The sequence below is a fragment of the Vombatus ursinus genome, unplaced genomic scaffold, assembly GCF_900497805.2.
Source record: "Vombatus ursinus unplaced genomic scaffold, bare-nosed wombat genome assembly UNPS02014785.1, whole genome shotgun sequence".
Taxonomy (NCBI): domain Eukaryota; kingdom Metazoa; phylum Chordata; class Mammalia; order Diprotodontia; family Vombatidae; genus Vombatus; species Vombatus ursinus.
In genome coordinates, this window is record NW_020954563.1 from 13,358,055 (window position 1) to 13,377,976 (window position 19,922).

General features: G+C 39.8%; 1 protein-coding gene across 1 annotated transcript in view; it reads left to right on the forward strand.

Annotated features, from left to right (window-relative positions):
• RASGEF1C (RasGEF domain family member 1C) overlaps positions 1–12,263 on the forward strand; it is an 81,464-nt gene extending 69,201 nt beyond the window's left edge. Inside the window, exons 10-13 of the mRNA XM_027867183.1 lie at positions 962–1,057; positions 5,081–5,204; positions 11,716–11,788; positions 12,239–12,263. Of these exons, the coding sequence (XP_027722984.1) occupies positions 962–1,057; positions 5,081–5,204; positions 11,716–11,788; positions 12,239–12,263 (318 nt within the window). The remainder of the gene's footprint in view (positions 1–961; positions 1,058–5,080; positions 5,205–11,715; positions 11,789–12,238) is intronic.
• Positions 12,264–19,922: the final 7,659 nt, after the last annotated feature.

Consider the following 19,922-nt stretch of genomic DNA (forward strand, 5'->3'; position numbering starts at 1 on the left):
TCTACCATGCTCCAAGTGAGTTCTCTATAGTGGAGTGGCCCTGCTAGATCTCTGGGTCTGTTCCCCTCACCTCAACTGAATTTTCATAAAAAGTTGATTTAAATATTTATAGCAGCTCTTTTGTGGTGGCAAAGAATTGGAAATTAAGGGGATGCCCATCAATTGGAGAATGGCTGAATAAGTTGTGATATGTGATTTTGATGGAATTCTGTTGTGTTAGAAAAAGCTGGGAAGATTTCTATAAACTGGTACAAAGTGAAGTGAGCAGAACCAGAACATTGTACACAGTAACAACAATATTGTAACAATAATCAGTTGTGAAAGACTTAGCAATTCTGATCAGTACATCAGTCAGTGATCCATGATGATTTCAAAGGACCCATGATAAAAAATGCTATCTACCTCCAGAGAGAGTACATATTGAAGCATACTTTTTCCCTCTTTGTTTATTTTTCTTTCATTTTCCATCTACAACATGGCTTATGTGGAAATATGTTTTGCATAACCATATGTATAATAGGTATCACATTTCTTGTCTTCTCAATAGGTGGGGAAGAGAGTAGGGAAGAGAGAATTTTAAACTAAAAAATTTTAATTTTTTAAAAAAAAGGTAGATTTAAGGGTATTTTGATGCTGCTTCCCCTGGTTGACATTTCTGATGTTTGTCCAGACTCTAAAAGGTTTGTAGCCATTCTGATTCTAAGGTCACTATGAGGAGCTACTGAGATGATGGATGGAAGGTGATTTATAAACTCTGAAGTGCTGTACACAAGGCATGATCGTCATTGTTGCAGCATTTGGCTGTAATTTATGAGAGCAAATGAATTTTGACAGCAGCTTGTTGTCAACCTTCTGTTGCATGAGGTAGAAAAGTTTCAGTAACTTTTTTTCTGTCAGCTGACTCTCTCTTTCTGATGGAAAATTCTGAGTAAAACTGACTCCTCTCTCCTTTCCTTTACAGATAGTCATTCCTTTCTTCAGCCTGCTAATCAAAGACATATACTTTTTGAATGAAGGATGTGCCAACCGTCTTCCAAATGGACATGTCAACTTTGAAGTAAGATTGAAAACCTCTCCTGTACCTCTCTGTCTCTGGCGCTCTGCCAGTACTGAACTTCTCAGTTTCCATCATCCCAACAAAGCAATCAAACCACAAGCATTTGTTGAGTGACTACTGTATACCAGGCACTATGGGCTACAAATAGAAAGAATGAAATGGTCCTGTGCCCTCAAGAAGCTTCCATTCTATCAAAGGAGACAAGTACCTATAGAAATATGTACTTAATAGGGAAGATAATCAATACAAATAAATGCAAGATGGTTCAAGTTTTTTATGAGAAAACAGACTCAGAGAAATGAAATTACTTTTTTCTGAGATGACACAGCTAGTGAGAATACACAGCTAGGTAAGGGGGAAGCCAGTCTACGTTAGAAGATGAACTCTGATGACCACATATAGTTCATCAAGAGTTTGATATTTTTATTCTGAATTTAAATACCCTTCAAAAAAGAGCATTTCTATGTGCACAACAGAACACAAAAAGGGGATTATATACAAAACCAAAGAATACTTTATATGCTGCTTCATTTTTTTAAGCTATGTAAGAAATTCCACAAAATACTTTCAAAACCATCTTGTTTGGACGTTCTGTGGCCTTCCTTTTGTTTTCTTCTGTGCACTTAAAAATGTGTTTGCCTTCTTCCTTTTTTTTTTGACGTTACTATTACTAACTTATCCTTTCTCAACAAACCTCCTCTCCTCAATTTAAAAAAAAGATAAGAAAAACCCTTACAACAAATAAACATGGTTGAGCAAAATGATTCCATATAGTGTCAATGTCTATAAATGTGTGTCTGTTGCTGTGCCTTGAGTCTATCACCTGTCTGTTGCAAGGTGGATAATATGGTTCACCATAGGTCCATTTGAGACAGGCTTGGTCATTGTATTGATCAGAGTTCTTAAGTTTTTCAGAGTTATTTTTCTTTTCAGTTTAGTTATCCATGTCCAAGGGCAGCCAAGTGGCAGAGTGGATAGAGCTTCTGACCTGGAGTCAGAAAGACCTGAGTTCAAAGTCAGCCATAGTCACTTACTAACTGTGTAACCCTAAGCTAGTCACTTCATCTCTTTTTGTCTCAGTTTCCCCACCTGTAAAATGAGTATAATAATAACACCTACCTGACAGTGTTGTTGTGAGGATTGAATGAGAAAATAAAACAATAATTGTAAAGCACTTAGCACAGTGAGTACTATATAAATATTAGCTATCATGAATTGTTCCCTGAATTCTATGTACTTCACTCTGCATTAGTTCATACTACCCAGGATTCTCTGAAAAAAATGCCTTTTGTTATTTCTTACAGCATAGTATCATTCCATCATATTCATATACAGTTTGTTCAGCCATTCCCTAATTGATTGGAAACCCCTTAGATTCCAGGCCTTTGAATTTTTTCTCCTTCTTTTGATTCCCCCCTGCCCCATTTCAGGATCAGAAAAGTGTTTTTTGGTGACTTTTTCTTCCCTGGTATTATATCTTCCCTCTAAACATCATCTATATCCCTCCTTGCTTCCCTATTGAGTTTGGTTTCTACACCAAATTGTGTATATGTGTGTATGTGTATATGTTTGTATATGTAAATGTATTCAATACCTCTTTGTTTAAGACAAGAGTGAGGTTGATCTGATGCCCAACCCCCCATCCCTTTTTGCATATTCTTTTCCTTGTACTTCCCATTTATGAGAAATAGCAAGTTCTACCCCCCCTTCCTCCTTTCTCTACCACCATATTCCTTCCTTATATGTTCTCTTCTCTTTCTCCTCTTCAGATTCTCAGAACAGAACCAGTCTACCCCCAGATCCTCTGTTTTTCTTATTTAATTCCCTCAGTATCCTTTGAAAATATTAAGGATCTGAAAGGATGCTTGTTTCTTCTTCCCCATTAGAATGTTAGCACCACAACATCATAGAGTCCCTTCCAATTGCTCAAATAAATTTACTTTTCTAGATTTCTCTTGACTCATTTGAATTTTAAAATTCCTATCTAACTTTGCAGAAATGCTTAAAAATACTACTACCATTAAGGATCCTTTTTTTTCCCTCTGTAGGATAATGCTCACCTTTGCAGGGTAAGCTGTTCTTGGTTATAAATTTATTTATTTTGCCTTTTTGGAGTACTAGATTCCAATATCTCTTTGTTTTCGTTTTCTTTTTCTTTTTAGAAGCTACCACATCTTGTATGATTTTGACTATGATTCCTTGGTACTTGAACTGCTTTTTTCTGGCTGCCTAATAGTATTTTTTCTTTTATATGAAAGCTCTGAATATGGGCTATGACATATCTGGAACTTTTCATGTTTTCTTTCAGGTGATCAGTGGTTTCTTTCTTTACTTTGGCTTCAGATCAGATCTGGGCAATTTTTATTTGTGATTTCTTATTCAGGGTTGGTTTTTTTTTTAAATTGTTTTTTAGGGAATCTGATCATTATTAAATTATCTCTCCTTGACCTGTTTTCTAGATAAGTTATTTTTGATATCAGATAGCTTACATTTTCTTCTTTTTTGTTTCAATCTTTTAATTTTGTTCTAGTGTTTCTTGTTGTCTCATGGAATCATTGATTTGTTTGGTCTATTCTGGTTTTTACAGAGTCCATTACTTTGTTTAGATTTACCACTTTCTCTTCTAAGCTATTTATTCCCCTCCTCATTTTTCACTTAAGATCTTTTATTTTATTGCCTCTTGGCCTAATTTCTTCTGATTATTCATATAGTCCTCATAGAAATTCATTTTTCCCCCTTTGAGTCACTACCTATGTTGCTACAGAGCTATTCTCTCCTCTTTCAGGGTATCTCTAGAATTACAGTTTTTTATATTGATCAGTGTCTCCATTAGCTTACCACTTTCTCCATGTTTAGTTCCTGAAGAGGAGCTTTATACCAAAGCCAAACTCTACACCTCCCACCTCCCTATCCTTTTGCAGGGAGTGGACAGTCCTGCTTGCTCTCCCCTTGGGTCACTTGTGTTTCTACCCTCACCTTCTTCTACTAGGATTAGGCCACATTGGATCTTTGAGGTTCAGAGCACTGGACCTTCGGAGCCCCTCTGGCATCACAGAACAAAGTTCTAGGATCCTTGGAGCCCTTGCATATCCAAGTCTGACCTATATTCATACTGGTTACTATCTCATCCCCACTAATCCCTTTTGTTCTATGGGGGAAGGGAGGGGAGAACACCTCAGCTGTAGTTTTTCAACCACCCTGGAGTTTTCTCAAGGAACCCCTTATATATTACTGCCTCTCAACAAAGAGCCCTACGGGTTACATGTGTCTCTGGTCCTTCTCTGCTCACCTTGGATGGCTATGGGATTGTTTGTGCTGACACTGGCTTTCTTGACATGCTCTTTTCCTATTGGGCTGCTGTCTGACTTTTGTGCATTTTTAGAGTAGAAGTCATTTAATGTAATTTCTCAATGGATTTCTTGAACATTATTCAATCTGATGTGAATTTTCAGTTTTTGCTAGACAAATTATGGAAGATCTAGAGTTTACATTAATCAGCAGGCATTTATTTAGCACCTACTATGTGTCAAGTACTGTGCTAGTCACTAGAGTCACAAATTTAAAAATGCCCCTAAGAAACATATATTCTACCAGGGAAAAGAATACATACATATATACATATATACATATATACATACACATACACACACACACACAAACACACACACACACACTAATGCGTGCAGGGGGAGAAACACTACCAGATGGGGGCATCAAGGAAGGCTTCCTGTAGGAGATAGTTCTTAAGCTAAGCTTTGGAGGAAGCTAGGAATTCTAAGAGACAGATGCAAGGCAGAAGTGCATGCCAGGGATGGGGAAATGGTCTGTGTGTGCAAAGGCACAAGACGGGATAGAATGCCAACAAGGAGGTGAGGGTGGCCAGACAATAGAGTCCACAAAGGGGAATAATGCATAGTAAGCCTAGAAGGGTAAGTTGGAGCCCAACTGTGAAGGACTTTAAATGCCAAACCAAGAAGTTTATATTTGCATCCTATCAACTTTTTAAAAAATCATTCCTTCTAGAAATTTCTGGAGCTGGCTAAACAAGTTGGGGAATTTATAACATGGAAACAAGTGGAATGCCCATTTGAACAAGATCCCAACATCACCCACTACTTACACACAGCTCCCATCTTCACGGAGGATGGTAAGTAGTCTCTTTTCTCCCCTTATACGTGGCATATGACTCTGTCTTTGTCTCTGTTTTCATCTTCTTCTTCCTCTTCTTCCTCCTCCTCCTTCTTCTCCTTCTCCTCCTTCTTCTACTCTTCCTCCTCCTCCTCCATTTTCTTCTTCTATTATTATTATGATTATACCACTATCCTTGCCCCCTTTATCTCAACAATTACATAAGCTACATAGCCTTGTCCTAGACAGGGCAGGAAATATTCCTTCTCTAGTCACAGCCCTGACCTCTCTTGTCCCAGAAATCGCTCTCATAACCATGCCTCATAGACTCAGCTGTTCTATGGGATAAGAATCCTAATTGATGCTGTCACCTCTAACCCCCTTGGAATGAGTTTTTCCCTTTTGAGATGAGTTTTAAAAGACATGCTTGTGGACCCTCAATTCAAAATAATTTTATGAACCAAATTCTCGCCTTTTCCCAGATCTAGGACCCAGATTGGCAGAGCTAAAAGGAGTCTTAGAACATAGAGTATGATAACTGGAAGGGGCTGTAAAGTAGAACACAGCAAGTCATAACTATAAGACCTCCTGGTACTATCTCCTTATTTTATTGATGAGTAAGAAATTGAGGGCTAGTAAGTTGAAGTGACTTCTTCCGGGTCACGCAGATAGTTGGAGTGGGGCCAGGTCTCCTGACTCCAGCTGTCAAAATCCTGATGGTTTCACTTTAGTGTAGTTTCTCCCATCAGAGCAACATTGATGATTCTCTTTCCTTTTGAAGTTTTTTTGGGCCCATCCAAGTTAATCAGGATAGGCATCTGTGCTTCCCCAGAATTCATGAAAGTCACAACATAGCAAGGAAAATTAGGCTCAGCAGATTGCCTAAAAGCAGTCATTAACATGATTAAAGGGAGAGGGACAGGCCAGACTAACTGTAGCCAGGCTTAGTGTCCTGAGGGGAGGTAGGTAAAAGACATGGCTAACTTTCCCTAGCCTTCAAGGGTTACTGGGCAGGGATAGGAACTAACCTCTCTGCCCTTCGTTACTTCCACTCCCTTTTCTCTCATTACAAGGCCAGTTCAAATTAGCTTCAAGGAGAGGACCACATTTTAAGTCAGTAGGACACTCGACCTGCACCCCCACCAAGGCAGAAATGCAGGGAGAAGATGAAGGAGAGGGAAAGTCAGAGCTGATCCGATTATAAGCCCACAGAGAAAAAAAAATGGCAGAATGTATTCCATAATGAAAAGGAAGGAATAGTAAGGGACGTGGGAGGAAGTATGTATTTATAGATCAGAAGGAACCACAGAGTGTACAGCTGTTCCACAGTTCACCAGAATGAGAAATGTACAGGTGTACTTTGGGTTTAGGCAAGTCAAGGACAGTTCTAATGTTTGTTAAAAATGTTTTTTTAAATAAAAAATTTTAAGATCCATTTAAATTCGTTAGGGGAGCCTGTTGGCTTTTGTTAAAATAAATTTTTATTATTTTTCTTTATTAAGCAAATATGTTGGATTTGGAGTCAGAACACTTGGGTTCAAATTGCATCTTTGTGTGAGGTCCAAGCGAACTTACGCAGGTCAATTAACCTCTCTGAGCCTCTGTTTCCTTTTCTGTAAAATGCGGGGCGGGGGGAGGGTGGATTAAATGACCCCTGAGTTCCCCTCTAGCTCAGAATCTCTGATCTTATGGATTTAATTTTTGCCCTACAAAGGGATTCAAAATATTTATAATTTTAGAATACTGTAACATGCAAATAGTAATAACTAATTGTGGTTTCTTTATTTATCCCCTTTCAATCTTCTAGATTACTCATTCATATGTATGTAATTACCTAGCTATGACCAATACGTATGTTGTTTTTTTCATACTTTTCTTCACCATTGTATAATGGAAATCATCACCCTTAAATGTGTCTGTTTTGTAAACTCAAATTTTTACGTAGCAGATTTTCTTAAATTGGGGCACACCTACACAGAAAGAATCTAATTTACAATTAAGTTGTATTCCAAAAGTTCACTTGTAAATTGGTTGACAGATTGGCAGATTTAACAATAAAATTAATGCTTTAAATAGTGGTTTCATTCCTAGACTCTTCTAGCCCTAGTACCCAAACCATCTCTTTAAACTAAAATAAAACCCTCTTCCATGTAAATGAGAACTCCCATTATAACTGAAAAAAAGAACTATTCATTTGCAATGAAAAATAATAGAAAACGATATAGTTGTACATGATCAGAATTTCTACTACGTACTAATAATCATTTGAATAGCTCACTTTTGCATAGTGCTTTAACATTTGCAAAATACTTTAGAAATTTTGTCTCATTTTATCCTTATAACAACTGTGGGAAGTGTTTCTGTTCAGTCATTTCAGTCGTCCTACTCTTCGTGACACCATTTAAGGTTTTCTTGGCAAAGAGACTGGAGTGGTTTGCCATTTCCTTTTCCAAGGCAAACTGGGGCAAACCCTGGGAGGTAGGTAGTATTGTTATCTCATTTCCAGATAAGGAAACTGAGGTAGACAGGTTAAGTGACTTGCTCAGGGTCACATGGTCAGAGGCCAAATTTGAACGAGCTCTTCCTGATGCCATGTGAGGTGCTCTGTCCGCTATGATTTCTAACTTCCCATCATGCCTGTAAGTCTTTTTCAGGATTTGAACTGAGGTTCAACTGTGGGTCCAGCATTCTATCCATTAAACCACCTAGCTGCCACAGGGGTTAAATATGCTAATGGGAGCTAGCCTAGGAATGTAATGTCATGTCCGTGAAGGGAAGCATGATGTTGTAAATGGCAAGAAAGGAACATGAAGATGAATGGTAGGGAAAGAGATGAAGAGACCTAGAAGAACTCAGTAATGGAAAAGGTATGCAGAAGCTTGTGGTTAAGGGTGAGGAGTCAGCACGTGCACAGGGACTGAAGGTGGGGCTAGGTTTCCATTTACCACCCTCCCTGAATCCCTATCATCTGGCATCTCTGGACCCCCACCACCAGACCTATCCTAGATCAAACCCTTGAGACCCATATTCCAACATCCATCCTACCCCCAAAAGGGAATAAGGCAATGACCACAGCAAAGGAAAACAACATTAAAATATTTCAAAACAGTGACTAATCATGAGTTAAGAGGAGAGGTGGGGAAACACACAAACTCCCTTTCCTCAGCAGAAGGGTGGAGGACTACAGGTGTGGAATGAGGCCTACATTGTCAGATGTGGCTAATAAACACTGATTTTTTTTCATTAGTTGTACTTCATTATGTTCTATTGTGGGACTAGGGAGAGGGATGGTCACTAGAAAATAATGCTAGTGGGAAAAAAGAGCATCAATAAAACACTCTTTAAATCTTAAAATAGTGTCTTCCTGTAAGAAAATTACTACACTGGAGTCCTTTTTGGTCATGCCATTTAACATTGTTTTCAGGCTTTAATGCAGTGGCTTTTGTGGAGCCCAAAATAAGGAGAACAAGCTTGCCACAGAAAGCCACGTGTGTATGGGAATGGCTCATTACTGTGACTGGAAGAAAAAGGCAATATCTGTTCCCAGTACATTATGGACCATTTGAGAATGTATCACTTTGGCAGCAATGAGCCAAATACCAACAATGGAAAAAAAAGAGGGGGTGAGGGGTGAGGTGGGGAGTGAACAAAGCAGTATGAAGAACAGGTCTCACTCTTTCCTTGTCTTTCCCTCCCAACCCCAGGATGCAGCCACCCAGCTATTTGTGCTCCTAATGACACTGTATGCCCTTGGACAGAGACCTAGGCATATGCTCAGAGTGGGAAATACTTTTTATGGGTCACTTAGTCCAACCCCCTTGTTGTCTATACCAGGAATCTGAAGCCCAGTGAGGGAAAAGGGACTTTGTGGTGGTGGTTTTTGAATATTTTTTTCTAATTTCTAATAATTTTTTTCTAATTTTCTAATATTTTTTCTAATTTTGAGTTCCAAATTCTCTCCCTCCACTCCCCTGTCGCTGAGACCACAAGAAGTTTGATAGAGGTTATATATGTGCAATCGTGCAAAGCCTAGGAAAGGGACTTGTGAAAGACCACAGAGCTAGATAGGCTAGATAGTGTCAGAAGAAGGATGTGACCCTAAGTCTCCCAAATCCCCGGACTAGTTCTCTTTTCAGAGCACCATGCCCTTGAATTTAATTTAATTTAATTTAAGAGTAAATCCCACCTTCACACCCAATCCCCTGCACAGTGTGTGCATGCACCGAAGCATACACACACACACAGTGTAGCCATACACTGCCAGGCACATGGAGAGAAGGAAACACCTGCCAAAAACACACGTTTCACTCTGCCGAGAGCTCTCCTCTACAGCATTAGGGATTGGCTGTTGGTATATACTGGGTATACATCACTCAAGTGTCATTAAATTAAGGGAGGTGCTGCTGTTGGGCAGACAGCAAGGATACCTAATCACGCTCCTAAACCAAGCACATGTAGGAGGAAAGCTATATTTAATTTTGGTATTTAGGATCGTTAAAGGCTATGTCATTTACTCATGTAATTGAAGAAGCCAGCTGTATGCAGATGTGGGTGGTGAGATGCAGCACAATGCTAGCTTTCATGATTGTCCTGAGTCAGATGCTTCACTGTCAAGTTCATACAAAAGTAGCAGGAATTAGGCTCTACCTGCAAAGGAGATCCCCTTCTGGGACTCATTTGCTACAATCCTCCAACTTTCATGGGTTTTTACAGAGGATAGATGGAAGGATGAGTGACGAATCATAGGGTATTTGAGGACTCTTTGGGAACTCAGCAGAGAGGGATGGATCTGAGCTCTTGCCACTGCTGTTCCCTTCGTTGCTATAGATTTATTTATACCTTACATGGTTAACACATATTGCCCATACCAAAAACAAAGGAAGTCACCCAAAGCACCACATTTCTTTTGCATTTGTTCCTTTTTGCCCCAGTTTCAGAAGGATTCAAGATAGAGGCATTGGGTAGCAGCTAATAGATAGGGCCAGGAATAGGAAGGAGGTAAGAGAGGTGGCTGGGAATCTCAGCTGAGGGGTTTCCATTGCACGTGAACTTGGTGGAACAGTCAGGTGGCAAAGCCAAAAATTCACAGGCAGGAATGGGGCTCAGCATAGACACAAGCAGGATCATAGGCAGAAAGAGGACAGAGCCCCTGGGGTGAATAGGACAGGCAGGCACAGTCAACAAAATGATTATCAGAGCCAGGAGAATGAAGCTGAGGTATCACTGGGGATGGTCCCCAGCAGGGGACAGAGGAATAGCCTTTGTCTGGGATGTATTTCAACTTCCTTAAGCCTCTCCTCTCTGTGCCAGTCCTTCCATGCCTTAAAGGGCCCTCTGCTCAAATCTAATGGAATGGCTTCTGTCCTTTGGACTGGAGGAGGTCCAGCTGGGCCCAGAAGAGAGCTGAAGCTTCTTTCTTATCCCAGCATCTTATTTGCTCTATTCTTTCCTAAAGGCCAAAATTCCCTGAATACTAGAGCCTTGATAGTGTTGATGATGATATTCACAGAAACTATTTCTTTTAATTCCATCTGTATAGGGAGGGGCATCATCATTCTATATACTTTCCTGCTTCGTTTGAGAGGTGCCTCATAGTATCTCTGCCCACAGACACTTCTCCTTACTTGGCGAATCCTTATTTGTGGGACCATGAGCAAGACATTCCACCCTGCTCAGCCTAAGCTTCCTCATCTGTAAAATGGGTGGGTGAGAGGAGAAGGGAGGGTAACTTGCACTGCCTGCTGCACAGGGTATGTAGAAGATAGATCCTATGTAAACTGCAAATCGCTGTTTAAATTTTAGTTGTTGTTCAGTCGTTTTCAGTCCTGACTCTTTGTGATCCCATTTGGAATTTTCTTGGCAAAGATACTGGAGTAGTTTGCCATTTCCTTCTCCAGCTTGGTTCACAGATGAGGAAACTGAGGCAAGCAAGGTTACGTGACTTGCCCAGGGTCACACAGTCTGAGGTCAGATTTGAACTCAGGAAGATGAGTAGTCCTAACTTCAAGCATGGTGCTCTATCCTCTGTACCACCTAGCAGCCCTGCTGTTTAAATATCAACCACTTAATAAACTGGTTTCCTATAAGCTGGTCTACTTGTGTGGGAAAAAGGAAATTCTTTCTTAAATGCATTCTGGAAGCTGTGTAGTAGACTGAACTGAACTGAGATATCAAGAGACTTGGTTTCTAGTACTGACTCTGCCCCCTTGGTCAAGTCCCTGGGCCTCATGCGGGTCCCTCCTTTGTAAATTGAGGGGATTGGATTAGACAACCTCTGTGTATCCTTCCGGCTCTAAAACTCAGTGACCTCTAATTAAGCAAATAAATCTATTACCGGTCTCCCTTTGACCTTTCTTCCTTTATAATTAGCATTTTGATGTTGTGAGCACTTTTTTTTTAGTATAAAACCAAATGAGGCACTGATAACAAATTATATAAACATAGAAATGTAATACAAAGAGTGGAGTCCCACATGAAACAAAAAATCAAGAAGATTTCAGGGATCTAATTATAAATCCGTTTCTGTCTAGGTCTTTATCTGGCTTCTTATGAAAGTGAAAGCCCAGAGAACCAAGTAGAAAAAGAGAGGTGGAAGTCTTTAAGGTAATCATTCCTTTTCTAACCCCTTTCACTAATCCTTATGTCTACAAAAATCTAAAACTCAAATTATTTTAACTTATCTTCAGTACTCTGACTCTAGAGGATATGTGTCAGAAATGATTCACAATGGGTGATGAGAATTACTCAAAAGACTTCTCGACAAAGTCTCCTCTATGACTGGACAGATAATAGTATTGTTTTAATCACTATATACAAAGTAGAATCAATATAATAAAAAACTAAATGCCAAAGAAATTTTTAAATTGTTTTTAATTTTTTAATCCATTTTAAGCTTAAATGCAAAATGAGAAAAAAAGAACATTTCCATGTGCACAGCAAAACAAAGAAAGGATTCAATATAAAACCATAAATTAAAAGAAAATTTTTAAAAATCCAATAGAGTAACTGTAAAGGTTTTGTTTCATCTTTGTCTATAAATGTTTCAAATTGCAGATCTACTATTTTAGGAAAGACTTGAAGAACAAAGAACTGACAAAGTAGGAAAAGAAAAAAAAAACAGCAAAAATACTTTGCACTACTGATTCCAAAGATGCCTATTGGGGATTTAGGTGTCAATTTCTTTCTTTTTTTTTTTTGGTGAACCGCAAAACATGATGAACTGCATTCTCTGCTGAAATTGACAGCATTCTGCACAATTCTCCTTTTCTAAATGCTTATATCCTGGAAAAGACAGTGGCTGTCACTCCTACCCAGGGGCACCAAGACTGCCTGGGTTGATGGTTCCCTTGTCTCTGAAGACAAGAGAGTCATGCCACGGTGCTACCCCAAAGCTTTGCAAAGCTCACATGATCAAATGGAAACAAAAAAGCCTTCAGTAGGTGCTTCAGAAGCAGCCTCTAAGTATGTTCCCAGGACCATGAAATGTCATTGTGTCTAATTCTGTTCAGTCTTGAATGAAAACTTTGTCCTCCAACTGGGATAACCAGCCTAGTTGGGTAATGAGTGCATTGCAGTTGAACAACACCAACCAGGACAAAGGACCTGGGGAGCCTTGATATCACAAACACAACGCCACAGGAACTGTCCATTCATGGCTTCCTTCCTTAATCATTGCTTCTCTTTCTGGAACTCAAAGCAGAAGGTTGGTTGAGCGTGAAACAATACTGGCTGCATCAGTTGTACCTTCAGCTTCTGCTGATCAAGCACGTTGCTCTGAGAGATAGATTTACCTCTAATTAAGGCATGTGGGTCATTCCCTGGTTCTGCTGATACTAAGAAATCTCTTCCGTGACATATGATGAAATATAACTGTGTGAAACAGGTCAGTGGGCCAAAACTGATTTCACTTAGTAGATAGCTCATAGGTTAAAATTAGTGGAGTTTAGTTCTGATGTGACATCTGTTGTTTAAAAAAATATATGTTTATCCCTTGGATCTGAGAGAACATGGTATAAATACCCATAACATCAAGTTAGAAGGAAGAATCTAGTATCTCAGGGCTCCTAGATAGTCACTGTTATTGGAGATGGGGATAGAATGTGCTTACCATTTCCTCTCCATAAGGATTCATGTTGTATAGATTATAACAAGCGCAAAACAATCATGCACTTAGAAGAAATAAATGGAGTACCATCCTGTGATGTAATTAATATATCCACCACGTTCACTCACATGCTACACTAATAACCCATATTCGTATTATTTTTGTTCCATGGAATATAGAGCATAGTTCTGTACCTGGGGAAATGAACAGTCCACAGAACAACTGAACCAATCGCTTTGGCCATTTTAATGATCAATAAGGATTGCTTCATTGAGCAGAATTGGCCATGATGATGTCCAGTCAATTAGGAACAACCATGTTCAGAGGCTGTGTTTGGACCCAGACAAACACAAAGCCCATATTTCTTGGAAAATTTGGACAAAATGTCCAGTGAAATGGGATCATTTTGATGATGATGCTGTAATAAACTGGTTGAAAGTCTAGATATGTCCAGGGGGCTACATATTAGCCCATGCCTTTGGTGAGTAGTTGTTCAGGGCAGGAGTCCTGTGTTTTCATGGATGTTTTAGTAGCATATCCAAATATCGTTTGCATTCCCAAGTGTCTGGCTGTTTTTGTTGCCCCATTAATGAAAAGCACAGGATGCATAAAGCACTACTATCTCCTGGTGCAACTGCTAATCATTGGCAGTTTGGAGGAATCAATTTCCTGGTAGTATCCTGGCAAATCTGATATGGAATAAACCCCTGTTTGAAGAATCCCTAGGCAGTTAGCAGTGGTAGGCCTCCAGTCTTGGGGTTCCTTGTCCAAGTAGACCTGACACGAAAGCCAATATTCAATCTTGTAATGTTTAGATTTCTCCAATGTAAAACTGAGATCTCAGAGGTTCTACAAGTAACCTATTTGTGGTTCTTCAAAAGCTGACCTGGGCCTGTGACCAACTCCTGGAATATCCCCAAAAGGCTCAGCCCTAGGAATACCTGCCAGCCCAAGCCTTTGGGAATAACAGAATCTCCATTGGGACAATGCCAGTTGACATTAGTACTTAGTTGCCACCTGATTCTGGGCCTGTAGTTTTTCTAGCGTGGATCCCATTGTCTGTCTATCAGATTGTCACCCTACCATATGTTTCCATTCGTTTTGAGAGTTTAGCTTAAGCTCACCATGGGAATGGCCTCCTTTAGCTAGACAAAGATTCATCACAGTTCCTAAAAGGGAATACATTCCAAGATAATGAATGATTATTCCATTTATAACAGTCTGTTCATTATAGAGTCCCTTAACCAGGTGTACGTGGTATTACTAGGTCAACCTGCCCCACCAGTAGGGCTAGGCTCCCCAGAGATTCTCTGTTGGGGCCTAGATAAGATAGGCAAAACCATCAAAAGGTCTCATAGCTGGAAGACCTTTTTGGAATCCTGACTTGTGCAGAATGATAAACATATCTCCTCTCCCCTCCTGGCAACATGGGAAATGATATATCACAATATATTATATTGGTCGTATAAACCAGAAACTGTAGCCACTGAGAATGGTGAACTTTCTGCATTTGCACCAAAATCCTCAAGTATACCCCGAGTAGATCTATGCAGAAATAGCTTTGGACATTAAGCAAAGTCATTAATTTCCCTGCTTTATTAACAATTTTTCTTCTATTGTACCAAAGTTTGGTAGAGAACATATTAATTTTGCCATTCTGTGTGCAGTTTTAGAAGACCAGTGCACAGTCTTTTAGCTCCTTATTCTGGTATGGATGCAGTATCAAACTGTAGCTGTCAAAAGCTAAATACCATTCATGTGCAAGTTTAAATAGCTAGTTATTCATATTTCCCATCCTGCTATGGCAAAACACATCCACACTCAATCACAGGTCACCACAACCAGTGGATGCTTATCTGACTGCATTAGTGAGGGGTTTTGTCTATGAAAAACACCTAACACTGAACCTATCTTCCAGAACAAAGAGAATGTTGGCATGTGTAGCTCCAAGGTGTGCATCCTGGAGCTCCAGGAAAAGCAAGAGCTTTCCTGAAACCATAGGATGAATTATTCACACGTTCCTCGCAGCCCAGGCTGCAGAGTGAGTATGATAAAATGAGCCTTTGAGGTTTCTCTCCGGGAAGAATGCCAGGAGCCCTGCCATCCCCAGGGGCCACACCAGGCAGTTCTGTGGCTCCTTAATGCCCATCCTTTGCCTTCCAGCAAAAGCTAGGAGCTTTCCACAAAGAACACAGATTCTGCAGGTGGCTGCTGAATACTGAATAACAGTTCCAGGTGGTCAGTGGCTTAGCTCCAAGCACAGAGAGAAGGTTCTGCACCCATTCTGCCTGTATATATATTGAATACAAGGATGAAGTAACAGGGTTTCTTCTCTCCCTTTCTGTGAGATGTCAGAGGAAAGGGGTTAATAATGAGCTTGTTTCACTTTAGAAAAGGATTCAAGTCTTTATTAACACTCACCTTTAACAGGATTTTGTTGCGAATATGTTGTTTTAATGTGTTAAAAAAAACACAGATGCTAGTTTATTCATGATTACCAAGCCAGCTGAGGGTATGTCTCAGATTTCTGAATGTCCAATTGGTCAGCACCAAAGCACTGGTGGGAATTTTTCTCTCCCTCTTAAAAGAAAAACAGTTCATATTAGACAATTTAAAAAAAAAACTCATAATCATTAGCACCACTGAGTACAATAGGGATAGGGACTAGACCGGTGATTTCATCAGTCTAGGGAACCCCTGGGTGAGGAAATTCTCTCTACCAATGTAGGTTGGCACTTTCTCTGCAACAAATCATCTTAGAAAATTGGCAGGAGCACTGAGAGCTTGTGACTTGCCAAGGTTAACATGGCCAGTATTCATCAGGGGCAAGACAGAAACCCAGGTATCCTTGGCTCTCAGGCTATTTCTCTGTCCAATACTCCAGGTTGCCTCTCACCATTAAGTAACAAAAAGAAAATGGCAGGATGAGTCATAGACATTACTTGAGGTACACAAACACTTCCACTTTCAGAATTTGCTTTGGGAAATTTACCTTGTTACCTACCTTTGTAAAAGCAGACCAAATGGTAGGTTGGGTCTATTTGAGTCACAATGTGACTCAATCACAACAGCATGTTGTGTTGCAAAGAGGGCAAAATCTGAAATCATAAGACCTGAGTTTGAGTCCTAATGTTGCCACTTCCTAGCCTTGTGACCGTAGGCTCTGAGCCTCAATTTCCTCATCTGTAAAATGGACATAATTGTTAGCCCAAATACTTTTGGGAGGAAAGAGAAGAGATTTCTACTTTGAGTTTCGCTAGGTTTCAAGTATAGAGTGAAAATCATTTTTGAATTTAAAAAATCCTTCTTCAGCTTTTGTTTAACCCTACTTGTCTTCTGCAGTGATGGGTAGCATCACAGAAATTTAGAGTTGGAAAGGATCTTAGAATTCATCCAGGCAAATCCTTTTATTTGACAGAAGAGGAAATTAAGGTGCTGCAAAGTAACTTGATTGGCCCTAGATCAATGACAGCTTGTTAGTGGAGAGGAGTCAGTACTACAAGCCAGGTGCCCTTTCCTAATCCACAATTGTTTCCACCATATTTTACTGTATCCCAGACAAAAGTCTTTCCAGTGACATTCTCCCTTCAGATAGACACCCTTCACTATCAGAAATGAAGAAAACAACCTGTGTACAAGTGTGGTCAGTGAAATTCTGCATTCAGATTCCAGAATTCACCAGCTTCTAGGTGCAGAAAATTCAGATGGAATAAGTTAAATGAAATTCTAAGAATCAGTCACCTATTCGACATCATCCTATGATAAGAGGTCACCTAGATTCACTGTCCAGAGGCAAGCTGGTGCCTTTATTAAGCAGTTTGAACTAGATGACCCTCAAGGTACTTTCCAGCTAGGCAATTACAGTCCTGTGATCCCCTTCCCGAGTCCCTTTGGCCTCTGAGCTGTAAAACCAGAGGAAAATACTAAGACATTGAAGGTTACTTAGACACAGGTAAAGCCAACATTCTTCACCATCAAGAGCAAATCAAGGAAGATCTTAGCCAAAAGTCTGATGGGAGCTTTCTGCCTGTCCTGCTGCTAGCTGGAAGTCAGGGAATACAGAGTGTTTCTGTGTGTTATTATTGTTCAGTAGTTTCAGTCATGTCTGGTTCTTTGTGACCCCATTTGAGATTTTCTTGGCAAAGATACTGGAGTGGTTTGCCATTTCCTTCTCCAGTTCATTTTATAGATGAGGAAACTGAGGCAAACAGGGTTAAGTGGCTTGCCCAGGGTCACACAGCTACGTAAGCGTCTGAGGTCAAATTTGAACTCGGGTCTTCCTGACCTCAGGCCCAGCGCTCTACCCACCGAGCCACCTAGCTACTTCTGTGCTTAGGCTCCACAAAGCAGTCTCTAAGAGGTAGTATGGCATAGAGGACAGAGGGCCAGCCTTGGAATCCAGAAAATCTGAGTTCAAGTCTTGCCTCTGATATATGCTGGTTATGGGGCCCCAAGCAAGTCACTTTTTTCTTCGTGTTCCAGTTAACCAACCATCTAAGACTAAGTTGCAAAATTGCCCATTTGTAAGGGTAGAAGACATTTCTAAACTGAAGGTTTCCTCCTTAGATAAAACCACAGGTCTAGACCAAAAATATCAACATTAAGAAAATAATTTTTGAAGTGTAGTATTTGTGCCCTTTCGATTTTCTTCTTACTGCTAAGTATTTTTGTTTGTTTGTTTTGGTTATCCATTCCTTTTTTCGGTACCTTGCATATGGTCACCATTCAGTAGCATTTGTTGAATTGAACTGAATTCCCACGCAGATGCTTTACAGCTGTATCTTGGCAGATAGGCTCCTACACATCCTAAGACATGTAGCAGTTACTAAATCAAATCATCTCTTCCATGTTAACTATCCAATCTTTATCTGGACTGTGGTATTTTGAGTGACTGTATTTCTAAAGCAGCAAGGTTGCCCCTCTTAAACCCTCCTGGCAACAGACAGCATGTTGTGCTGCAAAGAGGGCAAAATCTGAAATCATAAGACCTGAGTTTGAGTCCTAATGCTGCCACTTCCTAGCCTTGTGACCATAGGGTCTGAGCCTCAGTTTCCTCATCTGTAAAATGGACATAATAATATTTTCACTACCTACCTCACAGGGTTGTTGTGGGGATCAAATGAGATAATGAATGTGAAAGTGCTCTGTAATTGTAATGTACTATAAAAATGTCAACTGGTATTCTTTTTATAAGGTTGTTTTGTTACTACAACATTCAACATGGAACAGGCCCCAGGTACACAGAGGAAACAAAGTCATCCCCTTTGAGTTCTAGTCTTTCTCAAAGAGACTAATCTGTATGGTACTTTGTTGATGGTGTTTTGTCAACGTAATAAAAGGTTTGGGGAAGGAACATATTCCTTGATAATTAGTTTCCTGGGCCTCAGTTTCCTCTCTTATAAAATGAGGGGGTTGGATTGTCTTGACCTCTGAGGTCCCTTCCAACTCTCGAACAACGATCCTAGAATCATAAGCTTTGTTCTTAATTGACAGGGCCCATCGTTACTCTCCTGAGTACACATGTAAACAGCCATTACTATAAAGACAATCAAGGTTAAATGCAGTGTAAAAGCCCGGCTTTTTGTATTTGAAAATGTATATTCAATTTGTAACACTACAGGGACTTCTTCAAGCCCATCTTATTCCCTTGGACATACTTGACTCTCAGAGCTTTCATTGATTTCAAGTAGGATCAATGAGAAGCCAAAGAGAGAATCCGAACAAGGTTTCAAAGCTGTTCCTAGGTGTCCTAAAGGGTTGGGCCTATTTTCATTTAGAGAAATTCTTACAGATTTTCCATTACTGTATATTCATAACCCCAAGAGTCAGTCAAGGCACAGACCAAAAGCAGTCATCTGATATCTGCCTCTACTATTTCTCAATTTCAGCCTACTCGGTTGTGAAGTGTTATCTGAAAGTGTGCTGACATCTTTTAAAGTTGGGAGGAAAAAAAACCAAACTGGTTTTTCTTTTGCAGAATTCTGAGAATTAGGCCTTGATTCTTACCAAGTCAGATACATTAGAGGATTCCAGTGAAATAATGATTCAGCTGAAGAGAGAACTCCATTCACCCAGTAAAGAAACCTGTTTTAAGCAATATTTGATCAACTCATAACAGCTTGATGGCATAACATCTAATCCCGTATTTCATACTAGAACTTACATAACATTCTGGAAGACTATATTTATATTTGCCATGTCTGTAAATGTTCATTTTAGCACCTTTCCTAAAGTTCGTCTACAGTTTCATTAGCAAAATCTAAATGTTGTGGTCAGTGTTTTTAAAAAACAAACAGATGTTGAATATGGGGAGACACACTGTGTTCATCATTTGGGGACCAGGATAGCTAAATGTTAAAAAAAAAAACTCATCACCAAGTGGATGACTACCAGGTAATGATTTTTTGTTGCTGTTTTGGGCCATAGTAACTTATTGGACCAATTATTTGCTGAAGAAGGATAGTGATCTGCATTTGATGATAAGAGTACTCATATGGATGAAACTGTGGACAAAATAGTCAAGCCTGAATAGTACAAGAAGTAAAAATTTTAAATGTTTCCCAAACACAACCAAAAAGGAGGGTTTTCCAAAAGTTTGTCTTAAAACTTTTCTTTAGTGAGGGATGGTGGTAC